At 39.2% G+C, this 18,855-nt stretch overlaps 1 protein-coding gene across 1 annotated transcript in view; it reads right to left on the bottom strand.

The window, feature by feature from the left end:
* Positions 1-819: 819 nt before the first annotated feature.
* The window catches only part of ANKRD44 (ankyrin repeat domain 44), a 228,991-nt gene continuing 210,955 nt past the window's right edge, over positions 820-18,855 (bottom strand). The window contains exons 23-27 of the mRNA XM_075069823.1: positions 15,299-15,444; positions 14,205-14,287; positions 12,644-12,726; positions 7,217-7,308; positions 820-3,404 (exon numbers count right to left, since the gene is read on the bottom strand). Of these exons, the coding sequence (XP_074925924.1) occupies positions 3,139-3,404; positions 7,217-7,308; positions 12,644-12,726; positions 14,205-14,287; positions 15,299-15,444 (670 nt within the window). The 3' untranslated portion in view covers positions 820-3,138. The remainder of the gene's footprint in view (positions 3,405-7,216; positions 7,309-12,643; positions 12,727-14,204; positions 14,288-15,298; positions 15,445-18,855) is intronic.

The following is an 18,855-nucleotide window of genomic DNA, read 5'->3' as shown; positions in this document are numbered from 1 at the left end:
AATCACCACTCAAACTGGATGGCCAGTTTGTAGTCAATGAGAAAATTTAGATTTAGTTCCTTTGTTTTTGTTTTAAAGTAGACAATACCAGATATACACTTGAGCTATTTGTAGATTGTACTCATTCCACAATCCATGGAATTCAATAGGAATCATATTCTACTGACTTCAACGGATTTAGAATTGGGACCACAGAATGATCAAAGAAATTCAATAAATCATCTACAGTTCTATAATGTTAGATATAATGGGTCATCATAAAGTCAGCATTTATTGACAAATACTACACAGATACCAATATTTTAGTAGGAAGTAATGATGGTATTTTCGCTATCACTGTATGGTAGCCAATAGGAAATGCTGAATTTTTTTAAATGACCACTGTGATTATTACCTCTGCATTTCTAGGGTAATTGTGACCCTTTTCTCCTTCTAATGAAAAAAAAGGGAAATGAAGTTTAAAGTGTTCATTCCATTTAGAAACAACAAAAAGCAAAATGTGGGATTTCCATTCACTTCTAAATGGACACCACAGAACCCACCACTCTTTCCATGTTGGTCTCTCCCCTTATTTTCAGTGCTTTAAGTAAAGTAGTTATTGCTCTTTAGCAATTTAAAAAAAATCAAAATAGTCATACAGTACTAATGTAGGAGGGGAAAGCCCATGGTTCAGGAGCTTGGGATTTCCACTGCAGGAAAACACAGAAAAAGAGAAATGTGAATCCTTAAAGGGAACACCCCTTGAGATTTTTTTTTTTTAACTTTAAGATTTAAAATGTTCTATTCCATAATATTCATAGAGACATTAAAATCATTTAATTTTAGCAGGGCAAATTACAGGTAATGTATTATGTATACTACTAGATACCCATATATGCATTAAAAGTCTCATTAAGAATTACATACTAAATGTTTTTTTCCCCTTCATGAAGAATGGGAACCTGTCAACAAATTTTAGAAAATGTTAACATTATATAGAATACTGTCAGAATTGGCAATTAAAAACAAACCAACAAAGAAAAAACTATTTTTTCCTTTGCCCTGCCTAAAGTGTTTACTGAGGAGACACCTCCCATCCTTCCAGCATAGACTTAAGCCTGCAAACAGCCTGAGTGGGAATCATAGGTAGTTTCAACAAATTTCTTTACTCCAAGCCACATTACATCTCCTCTATCCTTCCTGTGCCACATACCTTAGCTGCGTTAGGATGTCCCCACCTTCCCCGTTAGAAGTTGTGAGTTTTTCCTATGCTCTAATCTGTCTGATAAAGGGTGCTCAAGTGGTGCAATACACAAATTCACTCTCCACCCTTTACCAACAGGCTGGTTGATTCATCTTCACATTACATCCAGCCATATGAGTAAGAACCTGAGGTTAGTTTTCAGCCCATGTGGCCACGCTACACACGTCCATCCTCCTCCCCACTCAAGCCAACAGTCTTGGCTTATATTCACATTTCATTTTGTGTTATGCCAAATAAGATTCACAAAAAAGGAGAACAAGTCATAGTTATTTTTCCTGGGCATTGGTTTCATTTCAAATAAATATAAACACATTTACATTAAAAGTATATGAACATTCTCTCTAGTCTGGAAAAAAATACACTGTGGTCAACACATCATCAGTTAAAAACGTCAAGCTGTCAGCTAGAAATTTGTGTCATAAAATGTAAAATACACCCCAGACTATTCATTACTCAAAAAGTTTACATTTTTATAGTTTAGAAAAATTACTTCATTCTGTCACTTGCATTCAGAAAAAAATTAAAATCTTCCATTTAAATACTGAAGCATTTTGGTCCTCGTGGTATAGAGCTGGTTAGTTCATGGTAATTTATTTGCTTATTTTTTTAAAGTCTCAGTCTTCCTTTTGTACATCTGTTCCAGACGAGGAACGGGGTCCATTTGACCTAGAAGCTTTGGTAGAAGGAGTAGATATATTCACAATGTTGATGTTGCTTAAGCAAGCTGGTGTCAATCGGCTGTTCTAGTACATCATGATTCCCTTTCCATAATATGCTTTCAAATTTACTAGCGTTTGTTTGGTATGTCCACTCTTGATGTAATGCTTTCACTTGCTCTGTATTTACCTTGGCTTTATTCATTTTAACCAAAATATTGGCAAAAGTATTTTAAAACATGATAATGTTCCTGGTAAAAATAAGCTATGTAAGTTTAGAAATAAAATGAAAAATACCAATTTAAATTGGCAACAAAATATAGATGCATCATAAATCAACAGCTTATTTTTTTTTTTCTGAACTCAGATTGGTGGTTAATTGCTCAGGTAACAGAAGCTCCTAATGACCCTAATTCTGTAGTGCAAATAAGCCATATATGTTTGTGCTGAATTGAAAAAAAAAACAAATCAAGGGCTGAATCATGCTGACTTTACACAAGTAATTCCACTGATGTCAGTGGGGAAATATTGGTATGAGAGAGACAAGCAGGATTTGGCCTTAAATTTTTATATCAGTATTCTTCTAATTGTGTGCTGTACCTAAGATCTTTAAAAAGTGCCTTCTGTATATTTAAGTGCTTAATACATGCAGAGTGTAAAATGTTTTATTTCCCTTAGAGAAGGTAATACAGGCAGTACTTTAAAAAGATGCACAACTGTACCTTTGGTTTGTGCAACGAACTATTATCTACTCTTCAGAACCTGTGTTAACCAGGGAAGAGACAACAATGAGGAGAGGGGTGGGGTTCTTTCTTGGAATTTAAGAAAGCCACATTGGAAAGACGTCTGTGTATCAACTATACAGCTAGGACGTATGAATATTTTATACAACAGTTCCCTGTTCATTTGTGCTGTCAAAAAGAAAAAGGCATTTTCTCTTTTGCTACTTAAAAAAAGAGGTAGAAACTTTCACAGGAGCACTTGGGGCCTAAAGAAAACACGGTGAAACTTGAAACTACAGAACATAAATGTGAATTCATTCAAACGAAAATCCCTAACTTCTATATTAAAGGCTAGATTATTTTTAATGTCCCTAATCCTTTCAATGCCTAATTCTGGAAATTTCAGTCAATAATAATACTTTAAAAATATAATGTGAGATTCAAGCTTTTTAAAAAAAAAAAAAAAAAAAACAACAACAACCCAAATGCAATTAAGAAAAAGCTTTGAATACCAAAGTCAAAACGTTTCAGAATCAGAATCATTTTCATTGTACCCATCCTCTGTTCCTATATTGTTACTCAAGGGTTTACTGTAAGAGTTAATGCTGCCCATATTGGAGCCATCGCAGAGATGTGTCCTGCTTAAATTGTCTTTTTTAAAACAAACGAAGTTGAAAGGCATCATTGAACTGGAAGGAGAAAAAGGCATCATGGTAGCCAAAATGAGTGCCAGGCAGTCAGCCACGTCTTTGTTAGGAGCGCAAGCCAGGGCTGGCGTATGACCTGGGCACAAATGCAGACAAGGCAATGGTTAGTACTGGGGGTACTGAGAAGGGAAATGAGCATTCCTCAAATACATCTCTAGATGACTTCATAATAAGGAGATGTATGTTTAGTTACAATCATGCCAGGCAAGAGAGTGTGTTACTTATTTTAAATTAGGCATGCTGGGAAAATACACAATGTATGGAGTGTTTAAGCTAATGTGACCACAAAAAGCACTATTTTAAAAGTCAGGCAGCATACAGCCTTCACAAAATGAATAAAAATATTTGGTAAACACAGTTCCACAACACAGACAATAGGATTGCAAAACGACAACATAAATAAGCATATGGCACTATGAACTGAAGTTGATTTCCAATTCAGTTCATATGAACAAATCACATTCTGAGAACAATGACCTTCAGTTGAAGATAAATGTGCATTCGATAAAAATATTAAGTTCTGCATTTATGATTTTTTAAAATATTTTATAATATTGATCAATTGAGTATTTTAGAGAGTAATTTATCTAGGAATTAAGTTATCAGAGAAAGGGACTAGACACACACCCTCCCCCCAACACACGATATTTACAGTAAGTATGACTGTATAGATTATTATCCAAAATTTGCCTTCCTGTTAAGAGAAGAATGGTTTTATTCAGGAAGCATGAAATATATTTTTTAAAATTAAATAAATGTAATAAGGGCTTGGTGAAATGAAGAACTGGGAAACTACTAATGACAGCCAGTCACCCAATTTTAACTGCAGAGTTAACTTGGGCTCCTATTTGGATGCTTGTACCCCAGATCCCATCTACACACAAAAAGCTTTAAAAGACCGGGTTTTGCTTACAAGTGGGTTGCTAATCTTTGCAGTGAGGACACTGGCTAAATCACTCAAATCCGATGCCTTCCCACAATGCCCTCTATGCCCAGAAGGATAAACAAGTTCTTCAATTCACTGGGAATCAGAGTAGCTAAGCTTACTGCACCACTAGGAACCATGGGATACTTCTAGCAGCTCACACAAGTTAAGTACAGCACCACTGTGGATGCAGCCAAGTGGACATCCTCAGGTATGGCTTTGTAGTGTGGCCACTCACACCTGAGTTTGGCCAACCATGGTTCTTACACTTGAGTGCCAATCACCCAAGTTAATTCTGCAGTGAGGACATACTGTCTGTGGGTTTCATATACAACTACAGCTGAGCAAATAATTTGCAGCTAATAATGATTAGTAGTAATAATAATAATTGATTAATTTAACCTCTTTTTCTTTGGGTACTATGTCCATGAGCATATCATGACTTCCGAAAATTTACTTATTAATTTGAATTACTCAGATATGTTTTTGTGCTTTGGTTTGATTGCTGTTGCTTTAAAATTTCTAAGAATGATAAACAATCCATTACAAGTATTTTAGAGTGGAATAAAAACTTTGAACTGTGCTGATTAGTTATGATCACTATATTAGTTTTGTTCTATGATTGGATAAGTGTGACATTTTTATAATTTGGAGGTTGGCTTGAAATCCCTCAGTGAGAGGCAGATGATGATGATTAGGAAAATCTGAAGCTTTTCCTTTCAGGGCAGCAAAGCCTTATCCAAGACATCATTCATCATTACAGTGCTTTCAGACATACTGCCTGTGTGAAGAGTTTAAATTTAATCTTCACTCTTTATAGTCGCACAAAACTAACTGGTTTTGTATTAGTTGTAAAGTGTGTGGGGTTTAGAGCCAAATCTGGTTCATTTACTTCTTTCTATCTCAAGCTCTGGCAAAAGATTTTCAGAGCCCCATCCATTGGCCACTTCAAGAGATGTACTATCTTATACAAAACATACCACTTTTAATACAAATACTAGAGCCTGGAAAGTTAAAACTGATAAAACTTGATAACTCATACGTTTGTAGAAAGTGGCTTAGGCAAATTCACTTTTACATTTGAGAGAATATTTGAAAAAAACATCTGCAGTATTCATCACTCTAGGTACAATTTTTGATACAGTAAGTGAGACTCCAGTTCTTTATTTTTTATCAGCTGCCAAATGCTATTTATTAATTGGGCTCTTGTTTGTAGTCATATAATAGGTACTTCAAGTACACTTTTTCAGGAAGATGGGAGCCAGGCAAACAGTGAAAGCTTGGGCATAATTCCATTCAATTAATTGCCTTTTTTTTTTTTTTTTTGTTAAACAATGTTTAGATTGCTGACAAAAACAATCTTTGTAGATTGCTTCATTAAAAAGAGAAAAATAGAGCCAGCTTGAAATTGTAGCAACAATGCTCTTTAGGAGACTCAGATTCAGCAATGACCTTGAGGTTCTGACTCATCAGTTTGGTGGAAGTTTTGCAAGCCATGGAAATGGTTGGATCCTGGGAACAGTATCCTGTCAGCACTGCTCTTCAGAATGTTCTAACAGCAAATTGATGGAGTGGCAAATCAGTGGCATTGAGAAAAGCAATATCTCTTTGCATTCAGCTACAGTCAGGTGCCACAACAATAGCCACTCACTAAAAGCATAAGGGTGAGGTTAAGGGTAATAAAAGGAAAAAATTAAGCAGTAAGATTAAATAGTTCAGAAACCTTCTGCTCCTCCTAGATCACTTGGAGGGGATGTAGAAGATTGCATGCTATGATAAATGGGACTGTGCCAAAACAAAAAATCTTTAGTGTTATCTAATGATATTGGTACAATTGTTTAATTTTGTGAAATATGCAGGAGCTGTTAATTACAATACCTGTAATAAGCAGGTAATTACATTTAGTTAATACATTTTATTAATCATAATTAGTGCTACATTTTGGGTCAGGCAAAATTCATTCAACTGTGCTCCACAGGTTTTCTTTGTAATAAAACATGATATTTTAGTATTGATGTAATAGACATTCTTCTTACAAATGCATTTACTTGGGACAAAATCCTGTCCACAACTCAGATCCAGATGACTTCAACAGAATTAATTCATGCCGTCTGACTAGTATAATTTGGCAAATAAGATTCATCACTTTTATAGTGTCTTTCATCCATAGATCTCAAAGTGTCTTACAGTGATGGGTAAAAAATATTATTCCCACTTTACAGGTAGGGAAACTGAGGCACAGAACTGTTACATCGAATACTTAAATGCCACTGAGTCAGTGTCGTAAGAGAAACCAGCTTATTTCAAGAAAGAAGGAATTTTAAAGGTTAATTTCAGAATACCATAAAAACAGAGTTTTGACTTTCCCTTACAGATATTTTGTGTTTAGAAAAAAGATTTCATGGAGGTCTGAAACAAAGTGTTTAATTGGTGACTACACTTGAAAATATGTTTCACACTATTCACACTTTCTACAGGCTTGTAATAATTTGTTAGCATATCAGATTTAGTTAGAAAATTTGATTACTAACTTTGATCTCAGAATGAATTGGGGTACAAACAAACAGTTGCTGATGTTTTTTCTCCTAACCATTAAACATGCTCTGGTGAGATGTATAATCCTTAACTCTAGAGCAAGGAGTCAGAATTTTCTGTTGCCTTTTGCATGTTTAGAAAATTCAAACCACCATTGCACCCAGGGGTTAAAGAAAGACTAGCTGTTGACAGCACATGCAAAATTAACATTAAGGGGACTGTTGTGATGTCTGCGGTGTGTTTGATATAAAATATACAGAAGTAGTATCTTTGTTTGGGTACTTATACAACTGAACATCTTATTCACAAAGGAGTATAAGCATCAGTGTTGTCTAATTAACCAGTTTGCAGGTCTATTTCTTTTGTTACTTGTAAAAATCACCTTAGGTGCTCTTCTGAAGACTGTCAAATTACATTGTTTCACTTACCATTTTCATCTACTGCTAGTACACATGCCCCCTTGGCCAGCAACTGCTCAACCACCATTTTTAGGCCATTTCGTGCAGCAATATGGAGAGGTCTACAAAACATAACACTCTAGATTCAAGTATGATTTGCAATATATTTGAAACATCTGGTTAAGTAACACTTAAGAGCATGTTCAGCTGCTTTTCTGGATCCTCAGAATTGTATTCTAGATAGACTGTAAATAACATCACCTCTTTTAAACATAAAATTTTAATTCCACATCTATAAAACATCTTGTTTTCACATACAGACAAGAATGCACACACATGCTCTTTCTGAATGTGCATGCATGTATATGTGTTTAGATAGAGGAGGAACTGATAGTGACACTGTATATAGTGCATGCATAACACTTTTCATTATAAAATATTTAGCTGAAAGGCTCTCACACCTCCCTTGTTTGCAGCAGGCCTTTGATATTTGGCAGGGGAATTGACCCCAGTCTAGCAAAATGTCTTGCCTTTGTTCCATCTTCACTTTGGCTAAGATAGAATATCTTAGTTTGGCAAAGATATCAGGTTGGCTAAGATGAAAAATTCAGTATTTCACTTTCCTTTGGGTTCTGCAGGAAAATTCTGGCAGGATACCAGAATCATTGTACATTTTGTTGCTAGGCTCTTTCATTGTTGAAGTAGCAGGAGGTGAAGAGAATCTACTCAGCACTATTGCAGTACATCCCAATTGGTAATCAAAGCATCTCTTCTCTCCCCCTGGAGATGGACTGGGGTGTTTTCACCTCTTATCCAGGGGTGAAACCTCCATCAGCCTTCCACACCTGCCTTCTTGTCAGTGGGAGCAAATCACCCCCTCAGTCTACAAGATCGGTCTTGATCCTATCCTTACATATATAGGTGCTCCATTATCTGCAGCATTGCCGATCCCAAACATTCAAAAACCATGAGTCACACAGATTACAGTGTGGGCAGTTACAGGACCCCTGACTGGTTTGGGCCTATACAATTTGCTGTATTGTCACCTCTGGAGAACTGGCTCTGAGCTCCCCTGGAACAGTATTTGCTGCGCTTCCTGTTAGTCTGAGAGGCAAACAGATCTGGGTAGGGAATTCCCCACTGAGCTATCAAACTCCCACTCATGGTCAGTGGCAAAGTGCCTGCTGACGCTATTTGCAAGCCTATTCTTGGTTCCTAGGAGTACACTGCTGATAGGGTAATATGGTTATTGATACACCAGTTCCATAAACTTGACAGATTTTATACGCAGGGGAATGGATCTCACATCTCCCTGTTTGTTTACATAGAATACAGTTGTCTTGTTGTCTAACACAAGAATGTGGTGAGACTGGATTAATGGTAAGAATGCTTTGCATGCTTCTTGGACTGCTGTGAGCGCCAGGAGATGTATGTGTATCCTCGTTTCCGAGGGCATCCAAGTGTGACCGTGTATGTGAGCCTCCAAACTAACAAAGAGGTATCTGTGATTATTATCCTGTTGGGTGTGGGAGATCTTTCAGCAAGTCAGAGAGGCCCTTATTGTGGTGCAAATTGTTACTACAATGTTTATGCTGTGTTTGCTCAGTATGTATACTGTTCGAAGCCAAGCCTACAGACAATGGAGTTGGAGTCTGGCTAATGGAGTTATTTAAGTACGTGACTCCAAACAACGCAGGAGAGTTAAACAAATCCAGACTGATATCCAAGGGTTGTGCATAACTTGATCTCTCAGGCTACCCATGGCTTACAATCTGTCCATAGGAAGATAAGCTCTTGCTCTGACTGAGTCTAAGGTCACTCCTATTAAATCTATAGTCTGTATCAAAGTCACAGCAGACTTTTCCATGTTCAGAGATGCTATGAGACAAAGTAGCAATGAGGTCAGTGCTATGACTTTTGGACATGTCCTGCCGTTAAAAAGCCAGTAGTCTAGATACAGGAAGATGGTGGAATCACCCTATCTTGAGTTGCGCTGCTGTTATGGAAAACACTTTTGTGAAGACTTTGGATGCAGCTGCTAGACCAAACCAAAGTAGCCTGTATTGACAGTGGTTGGGGCCCACCAGAAATCAGGAATTTTCTGTGGAAAGGAGGTGAAAGTACAAATCTTTCATACTGAGAGTGGTGAATCATGTGTCTTTATCCACAGATGGTATTATTCTTGCCAATCTAATCATGCAGAATTTTAGCTTTCAAATAAATACACTGAGTTGGCTGCACGTTGAGAAAGTCTCCACCCTCCTCATATTTAGAATAAAACCTTTTTCCTTGATTTGCTCTTCCTTGCTCCCACTGGAGGAGGAATTCTACTCCTAATGTAGGATCTCCTCATGAGAATAGTCTCTGAAGAGAGGGAAAGAAATTTTGGCGGGGTTGGGAGCCAATGGTATAACCAGAATGGATGATATCTAGCACCCACTTGTCCTTTGTTATTGCCCCCAGCTGTGGGGAAAACTGTGCTAGACGTCCACCAAAGGAGATCTCGTAATTGGGTGGAGATGGCATAAACATTAGTTCGTAGCTCCCAAGTGTCCCATCAAAAGTATCTTTTGGCTGGTGGAGAGAGACAGGCCATGGAGACCAGGTAGCTGCAGTAGAGGAGGATGGGGAAGTGTCTCAATATTTTTGCATCTTCTGCTGTTTGCAAGGTAGCTCGTAAGAGCACTGGTAAAGACCTCAGCTTGTAAGACTGCTTATGGTACTTCCTCTTCAGGGCTGGTCTATATACGCCCTGGGAATGGAGGGTTGCCCTGGAGTCTTTTAGTGAGTGCAAAGACCTGTCTATCTTCTGGTTGGAAACACTAACTTAATCAAAAGACTAGTGTTCCGTACCTCCCTGGAACCCCAAAAATGCAGCTCAATTTCCCAGCACATCATTATAGCTCTTGAAGCAATACTGGCAGTGTTGACTGCAGCCTTTAATGAGGTTCTTGCCACTAATCTTTCCTTGTCAATAAGGGCCTGAAATTGAGCCCTGTCCTCCTGGGGTAACTTGTCTTTAAAGCTCAGGAATTTAGAATATTTTGCCAGGGAGTCCTGGTAGCTGGAAATTCTAAATTGGAAGATGATGGAATTAAACACTTTTCTCCCCTCAACACTTGACTTCCTTATCCGCACAGATTGCCCTTCGGAGCTTTTGGCTGGGCCTTTTTGCAGCTGTTTGGATGACTGAGGAGTATGGGGCAGGGTCAGAGAACAAAAACTCCACTTCCTTAGCTGGGACAAAGTACCACTTTTCCATCCTCTTAGGTGTAGATGCACACATAACTGGCATGTGCCATTCAGTTCTTGCTGGTTCTAGTATGGCCTCATTCACTGGGAGTGCTATTTAGCTAGACTCCTTAGGCTGTAGGATGTCCAAGAGCTTGTGTCCTGGACCTCCTCTGAGGGGATCTGGAGCTTTTCTGCTACTCTCTAAAGCACATGTTGGTGACTAAGACTTTCTCGGAGATTTACTCTTTACATCTTTCTGTGTAGAGACGGATGTTGAGGCTACCTTTGGTGAGGTCTTTGGTGCTGTGGATGCAATTGGTGCCATGATACTGCCTGTCTCTAGCAGCCTCTGATGTTCTAGATGTTGATGTAGTCATAGTGGGAGGCCTATGCACAGGGAGGTCCTCTGCCCCTGGATCTGAAGCCAGTTTTAAGGATTGTTGCATCGCTAGGAGTTTAAACTTCGTCCTATTGTTTCAGAATCTACCCTTGAAGGAAGTGTAGATCTTGCACTTACTGGGTACATGAGCATCTCCCAAACAGCAAAGGCACTGAGAATGCCTGTCACTGATCAGGACAACCTCACTGCAGGAGAAGCATCTTTTAAATTCCTGGAACTCCAGCATCCCCAAACAAAACAACAAAAAATGATTTCCTAAATGGGGAAGGATTTGAAATCTCTAACTATATCTATGAATGACATTTTTTCCTAAGGGGGAAAAAAGGGGGGGACAACTGTTCCAATAACTATAAACAATATAAAATAACTAACTATATACTAACTAGCTAACCAACCAACCAACCGCTGAATACTAAAGAGAACAGATACACAGTAGACCAGTGGTTCTCAATTTGAGTCCCAATCAGCACACAGCTGAGGTCCGTGTGACATCCTCAGAGCTATACAGGGAATGTTGGATGTGGCCCACAATAGTAAATAGATTGAGAACCACTGCAGTAGACCCTGTCTTAGGTCACAGGTGATTGAGAAGAAACTGAGGGAAGTTCGCTTGTGCATCCCCATATAGCCTCAATGTGTGGGATGCATGCACAGGCCAAACAGGCACTGCTACCAGACAGCCTAGCATGTGAATTGGCGCCCCCACAGGGACTCTACTTGAAGGAGAAGAAGAAGAAGTTATTGCTGGCCTTCCTTCATCAGATCAAGATGGGAGAACCCATCCTCTCAGCCATAAAATCTGAAAAAGGACCAGATTTCTTCAGGACGCACTGTTGGCATTCCACTATTTGCCCTTCTTTCCTTGGGGGCTAGGAAGGAATTTCTCCCTTACTACCAGGTTGGTCAAGACAGGGTGAGATTTTTTTTTTTTTTTTTTTTGCGCCTTTCCCACAGTAGCTTTGGAACCCAGCAGGGTGGGGCAAGGCTGGGGGATTAAGTTATAGTGTCACTACTTTGGTATATAAAATGCATGACAGGGTTACAGTTATTGGATAAAATGGATTGGGAAAGGATCTGAAGGAAAGCATCCCTTAAGGGAGCTAAAGGAGGAGGGTTCAGGGGTCCTACGTCTGAGATAGTGGGGAGCCAAATTTTCTCCTTTTCAAACCCTCCTTTAGCCCTCATATGAGGGAAGGAGGCGAGGTCCAACCAGGCTGGGGATTATGTGGAAGTGATTAAGAAACTGATGATGACCCACACTGTACAATTTATGGCCGGGTACTTCCAGATATTTTAAGTGAACAAAGTCGCGGCCTAATTAAGCCACATCCACTGCCTCGTATCTTTTTTTTGGTGTGGCCGAACAATGTGTGGATCAGATCCTGGTACATTCCTAAAGACCATAGCAGGGAGAAAAAAAAGTGTTGCTCTTCTTTAACTTACATTGTTAAATCTGGAAGGGATAATCCTTTTTTTTTTTGGGGGGGGGGGGAGATATTAGGAGTCACATTCAACACAACAGGCTACAATTTCTGCTTTATTCACTGGAAAACCTATGTTTGTTTTTAAAAGAATAAACCAGCTGATCTTCACAGAAACACCTAATACTACATGCCTCATAGGACTAAATATAGCTCAAGATATTCCAAAAATCAATGATTTTCAGATATTCTACCACAGTGAAAAATTTAATTTTTTTTTTAAATTACACACTTAAGAAAAATCTAAGTAACGTTAATTTGAAATTCCAAATCTGAATTTTCTGGTAAAAACAATACATAAGAGCACAAGTAAATAGTAAAATTATTTCAGCATTTACTTACGTCTGCAATGCATTATTTTTTGCATTAATAAGGCTCTGTTCTTGGATCTTGTCAAGTATTAACAAGGCACATTTTTCATGACCCTAATATTAAAAATAAAATAAATGTTAATTTGCAGAGGGTTTTAAAATTGAGGCAACATAAATTAAAAATACAAATCCAAATTAAAAAATGCATTTAGAATTACAAACATGCTTCTGAGTTTATAAAAGGGTGCATACTTGATGAATTTCAAAGGCCAGGAGACACAGATTGCAATCCCTACCATTATTACTGGGTGAATTTTAAGTAATCCAAATGTGCCAGCTGTGGCTTTTTTCCTTTAAAACACTGAATGTCTTATACATATAGACCCTACTTTAAGCTGTATTTGAATCCATGTCTTCATGGAGCAGTACTGATCCTTTGAAAGACAGTTAACTGATGGTATATTTTTTTTAAATAAATAAGCAATATTTAGTATTAGTAACAGTACTTCCTTGACCTTTAAGTGCCTGATTGCTTATGCATTTTAATTAGGCAAAGAAAGGTTAATTGTTTTTTGATTAAATAGTTGAAGTAGTATTTTCCCCCTGCATGACAAGGGCACTATTGACAATTAAACTTTCCAAAGATTTTATTAAATAATGCAGAATTGGGCCACAATTCTGCAACTTCTTCTGCATAAGTGCAAGGGTCAGCCTGGGCAGAACAAATTGCAGGGTTGGGGCTTTGGAGTATAGGTGTTTAGCACAGGTGTCCATTCCTTGAAGGTGGTCCAGTGCCACATGTACCATATTAAACAGCTGATAAGAGGTGCTAACAAAATAGCTGATGCAGCTTTATAAATTGGGGGAGGGGTATTCAGTGGGATATGGCAAGGAGGCCTTGAACAAACTTGATCGCTACTAAACTCCCACCTATTAAAAGGTGCAATTGAAAAAGAAAAACCTGTTAAGGGAATGAGGGCATTTCTTTCTTGCTAAGCCAGGTAGTGGCAGCAGAAGACTAGGAGGAGAGAGGAGGTGAAGCCTACTGAGGTTACTAAATATGTGGACACAGAGCCTGGAAAAGAAAACCATGACCAAACCTGATTTCTGCCTCAACTTTTACAAGATCTTGGCATCAGTTTGAACAGGAAATTTCTGTCCCTTTCCACAGAAACCCAAGAGATTATGTAAAGCTGTATTATACATATTACAGTGAGACTATTCTGTAAATTCACAATGGTCTCATAGCTTCTTCACATTAGCAATATTTCCTTATCGCTGTTACCAGTATCTCAAAAGTAGTAAGATACAGCAGCCTATATTGCCTTGCCTCTCAAAATTACTGTAACCTTCCTGGATAGGCCAAAGAGCAAGCTAACTCTACTACATTTCCTCCCTCCCTGCTTTCCCCCCCCCAAGTTTGTGTACATCACAGCTTCATTGCACTAAGCATTTCATTGGCCTGAGAAATGAATGTCTTCAATACTCTGCCAAGGCCTTGTTTTAAATACCTCTTCAATGCACACTTATATAGTATATATAATGCAAGTGTATGTGCGCGCGCGCGCAGTCTACCAAGTTCCTTAACATACTTTACTGCTAGCCAAGTGCAAGGGTGTATTCAAGTCCTTATCCTTTACAGTCAGATCAGCCTTGGCACTGTTCACCAAAAAATCTGAAATACAGAAACAAAAACCATTGGATAAATCCTACAGACTGATGCACCTGCAAACTGCAAAGGAGAAAATTAACTCCAGTCTCCAGAATATGTGCACACAGTACTGTAGATGGTCAAATAGATCCTTATTCTATATAAACTATACAAATGTGGAGGAAAAATTATCAATGAACAAACTGTAATTTGTGCAGTTAATCAGCAATCAAACCAAAGCTAACAGCTGGTTGAAAATGGGAAACTGTTAATTAAATAATGTTCATTTTACCCAAAATTGTCAGTTCAAATGTATTCATTTTAATTTGACTGATGAAATCTGCAGCATCAGAATGGCAGTTTTGGCCTGAAACAGTCCACCCAGTTAACAACTGTGGATCCTGCTTTGAGAGGAGTAAGTGGGTTCTGCTGACTCATTATATCTTTGGGGGAGATAATGGGTGTAGCAATCCAGGACATGGGCTACGCAGTCAAGTCTGGAGAGAAAGTACGAGTTAATATTTGTTATAGGGTTTTTTAAAAAGTAATAAATCCAGACTCAACTTACAGTTGCCCATTCAAAACAATATTTTGCACTTCAAAATAAACATCTTTTAATAATTTAACTACAAAAGATTACTCTTCATCTTCCTGCTAGAAAGAGATTCTGTTGCCCTGTATATTCAGAGAAATGAGACAAATGAAGGAATTAATACTGAGAGCACTTTTTAATCACATGCTACTTGATTTTTGCCAGAAAAATGGGCATGGTTTATCTGTTACTGAAACTATTTGCAAAGTGAAATGAAAACAACTGACAAGAATTTTGGGTGCAATAAACACATGAGCCTTTTTAAAAATATGAAGCTAACTTCCTTTTACCCATTATATAAAATAAATGGACACACATTTAGGTATGTACTCTTATATCTCTTATAATCCCCAAGGGGGAAAAAAACTGATAAAGCACTTGGATGGGTAAGTACAATAGCCTTCATTTTCTTTCAAGATTTACAGAAGCAAATAGGTACCTACCTACAGCACCTGCATGTCCATTTTCAGCTGCCATCGTAAGTGGCGTTTTCCCTGAATTATCTGCGGCATTTACCAGTGCATTGTGATTTAAAAGAAGCTGCAAGCATTCCACGTGATCGGCAAAGGCTGCCGCATGAAGTGGAGTTCTATGAGAAAAAACAGCATGGTTATAGCTTTAGGATATTAAACGATCTATAAAGAATTACAATATTGCTGTTCCTTGTAGCCTTAAGCTGAACAGTACAAGAAGTTTTGAAGCTTTTTTCCTATGAAACTTGAAACTTAAAACTCTCAACAAGGCAAGTTAGGATGCTACTCTCATATAAGCAATAAAGGTAATAGTTGCATCCTCAGTGTTTGTACAACAAAAAGGCTAAAACTGGCAAACAGGTGGATGGAGTTGTGGACAAGCTCATAAAAACAGGATGTTTAACTTAACAGAACATACTGCACAATGCAAAAAACTAGCAGACCTCCCTATTATTCCTGATTTTTTGAATAAGCTTGTGACAGATAAAATATAAGGAAAATTTGGATTTGGCCTTCCCATGATTAAAAAAATGCTACAGTATTCTACCTAAAGTAATGTCCTGAACACTGCAGTAACAGTACTGTAACCCATAATGTTTGACAACATTATTGTAGAGTGTAGCAGTGATTTTATAAGGTTTGTAGCTTGTTTTAATTTTGAGAGGATCCCACAACTCTGAGGATGGGTTCTCTGTCTCCACATGATAAGACTGAGACATTTGGGGAAAAGAAAATTGGGGGAACAGGCAGCAGTTGTTTCCAGTGATGTCTGATGATTGGGTGTTCTTGTTTTGTTTTATGGCTGCTTTTGTTGTTTTGTTTTTTAGCTTTATTGTTATCTGGAAAACTTTGAGGGTGAGGTATTTAAATTTAATTATATGACCACAGTTTTATTTGTTGTAAGGGTACCCAGAGCATGCAATGGGCAGCAATTCAATTGTTATACAACTTTAACAAAACTAAATAAATACACAGTGTGATATTGTACTCCATATCTTATATGGAAATATGCTACGGAGTGTGAATACAATGTAACTTGAATATGCTTTACGCAAAAGGTCTCTTGCAAAGTATCATTACAAAGCTTATAATCTACTGAGTGTGTTCATCCTATTTGTATGAATGTATCATTCTTGTATCTGAAGCTAGAATTATAAAGTATTACTCTGAGGTCCTACTGTAATTATGCAAAGTGTGGGCCATTAATGGTGGCTTAGGATCTTGATAAGGTGATCAGATGTCCCGATTCTATAGGGACAGTCCCGATTTTTGGATCTTTTTCTTATATAGGTTCCTATTACTCCCCACCCCCATCCCGATTTTTCACATTTGCTGTCTGCTCAACCTAGATCTTGACAGCTCCCATTGATTAGCACAATTGGTTGTGAATGGATTTATTCACCTGCAAGCCTTCCTGTGTACATAGGGTGACCAGACGATTTTATCAGGACTGTCCCGATATTTGCTTGTTTGTCCCACGTCCCAACCGATGTTTTGTTTGTTTTTTTTCCTCCGCTCCCCGCGTCCCGATATTTCATCTTTGTCATCTGGTCACCCTATGTGTACATGACATGGGTAATGAAGAATGAGGTCTTACAGTGACATGTGACCAGTCACATGATACTGGAATCCATCTTAGACCTGGTGCTTTTCCATTTAGAAGGAGAGATGGGGAAAGACAAAAGATTCCCGCCTTGGGCCAAAGCTATAAAGGGGGATGGAACAGAACAAAGGGGGCTGCCAGTCATGAGTAGTTATCACTTGAGCTGGAACTTACAAGGACTGTACCGGAGAAAGAATCGGTCCCAGACTGAGAGGAGTCTACTCTGTGAAAGAAGCTTATTGGAACACCTCTGAGGGTGAGATTTACCTGTATTCAGTTTTCTACTGTATTAGGCTTAGACTTGTGTGTTTTGTTTTATTTTGCTTGGTGACTTACTTTGTTCTGTCTGTTATTACTTGAAACCAGTTAAATCCTACTTTTTATACTTAATAAAATCACTTTTGTTTATTAACAAACCCAGAGTAAGTGATTAATACCTGGGGGAGCAAACAGCTGTGCATCTCTCAGTGTTATAGAGGGCAGACAATTCTTGAGTTTACGTTGTATACGCTTTGTACAGAGTAAAACAGATTTGGGGTTTGTTTGGGTATCTGGGTGCTGCAGTTAGGTAACCTGCTGAGTGGTTTTCAGTTAAAGCCTGCAGTTTTGGGGACGTGGTTCAAACCCGGGTCTGTGTTGCAGCAGGCTAGCGTGTCTGGCTCAACAAGGCAGGGTTCTGGAGTCTCAAGTGATCAGGGAAAACGGGCTCAGAGGTAATTTCAGCACATCACATGACAATCTCAAGGGGGACTCTGTGACCAAACCTGTCACACACAGAAATACACTGAGGAGATTCTCACTGCCCCAAATAAATTAAAGATTTGGGTGTGTACATTATCCAGCTGACCCTATCTGTCATTCAGAGTCAGTAGTGTATTTTGTTTAATAAGAACAGGAGTACTTGTAGCACCTTAGAGACTTAACAAATTTATTTGAGCATAAGTTTTTGTGAGCTACAGCACAAAAACTTATACTCAAATACATTTGTTAGTCTCTAAGGCCGGGGTCGGCAACCTTTCAGAAGTGGTGTGCCGAATCTTCATTTATTCACTCTAATTTAAGGTTTCGTGTGCCGGTCATACATTTTAATGTTTTTTAGAAGGTCTCTCTCTACAAATCTATATAACTACACTAGTATTGTATTGTAAAATAAACAATGTTTTCAAAAATATTTAAGAAGCTTCATTTAAAATTAAATTAAAATGTTGATCTTACGCCACCGACCCACTCAGCCCGCTGCTGGTGTGGGGTTCTGTTCACCTAGGCCAGCAGTGGGCTGAGTGAGATCTGCGGCCAGGACCCCAGCTGGGAAGGGTCTGGCAGCCAGAACCCCAGACCAGCAGTGGGCTGTGCGGGGCCAGCAGCCGGGACCCCAGAGCAGCAGTGGGCTGAGCGGCTCAGCCCACTGCCGCTCAGGGGTTCCATCTGCCGGACCTGCTCAGTCCACTGCCGCTCAGGGGTCCCAGCTGCCGGACCTGCAGCTGCCGGACCTGCTCAGCCCAGTGCCGGTCTGGGGTCCCAGCCCTGCCCCCCATACAGTGGGTACCTACCTTCTCCCTGGTTCTGGCCCATTCTCTTCCTCTCTCTGCACTGAGCTGAGAGTGGGAGTGGACCGAGCACAGGACTGGGGATGAAGGGTCTGGCCAGGAGCTAAAATGAAGGGTTGGGGCAGGAGGTTTGGGTGTGGTGGCACTTACCTGGGCAGCTCCCATGTGGTGTGAGGGGTGCAGGGGCTCCCATTTGGTGCTCAGGGTGGGGATGTCCAGGGTGCATGGGGATGTGGGGGGTGCAAGAGTCAGGGCAGAGGGCTGGGGGCATGTGAGGGGGATGCAGGTGTCAGGGTAGGGGGGCTGGGTATGTGTGGGGGTGCCAGTCAGGGCTGGGGTCATGGGGGGAGGGGGGAAAGAGTCAACAGAGGGCTGGG

Source organism: Chelonoidis abingdonii, chromosome 10, assembly GCF_003597395.2.
Source record: "Chelonoidis abingdonii isolate Lonesome George chromosome 10, CheloAbing_2.0, whole genome shotgun sequence".
Classification (NCBI taxonomy): Eukaryota; Metazoa; Chordata; order Testudines; family Testudinidae; genus Chelonoidis; species Chelonoidis abingdonii.
Note: the sequence above shows the minus strand (reverse complement) of the source record. Positions and strands in the feature narration are given on the sequence as shown.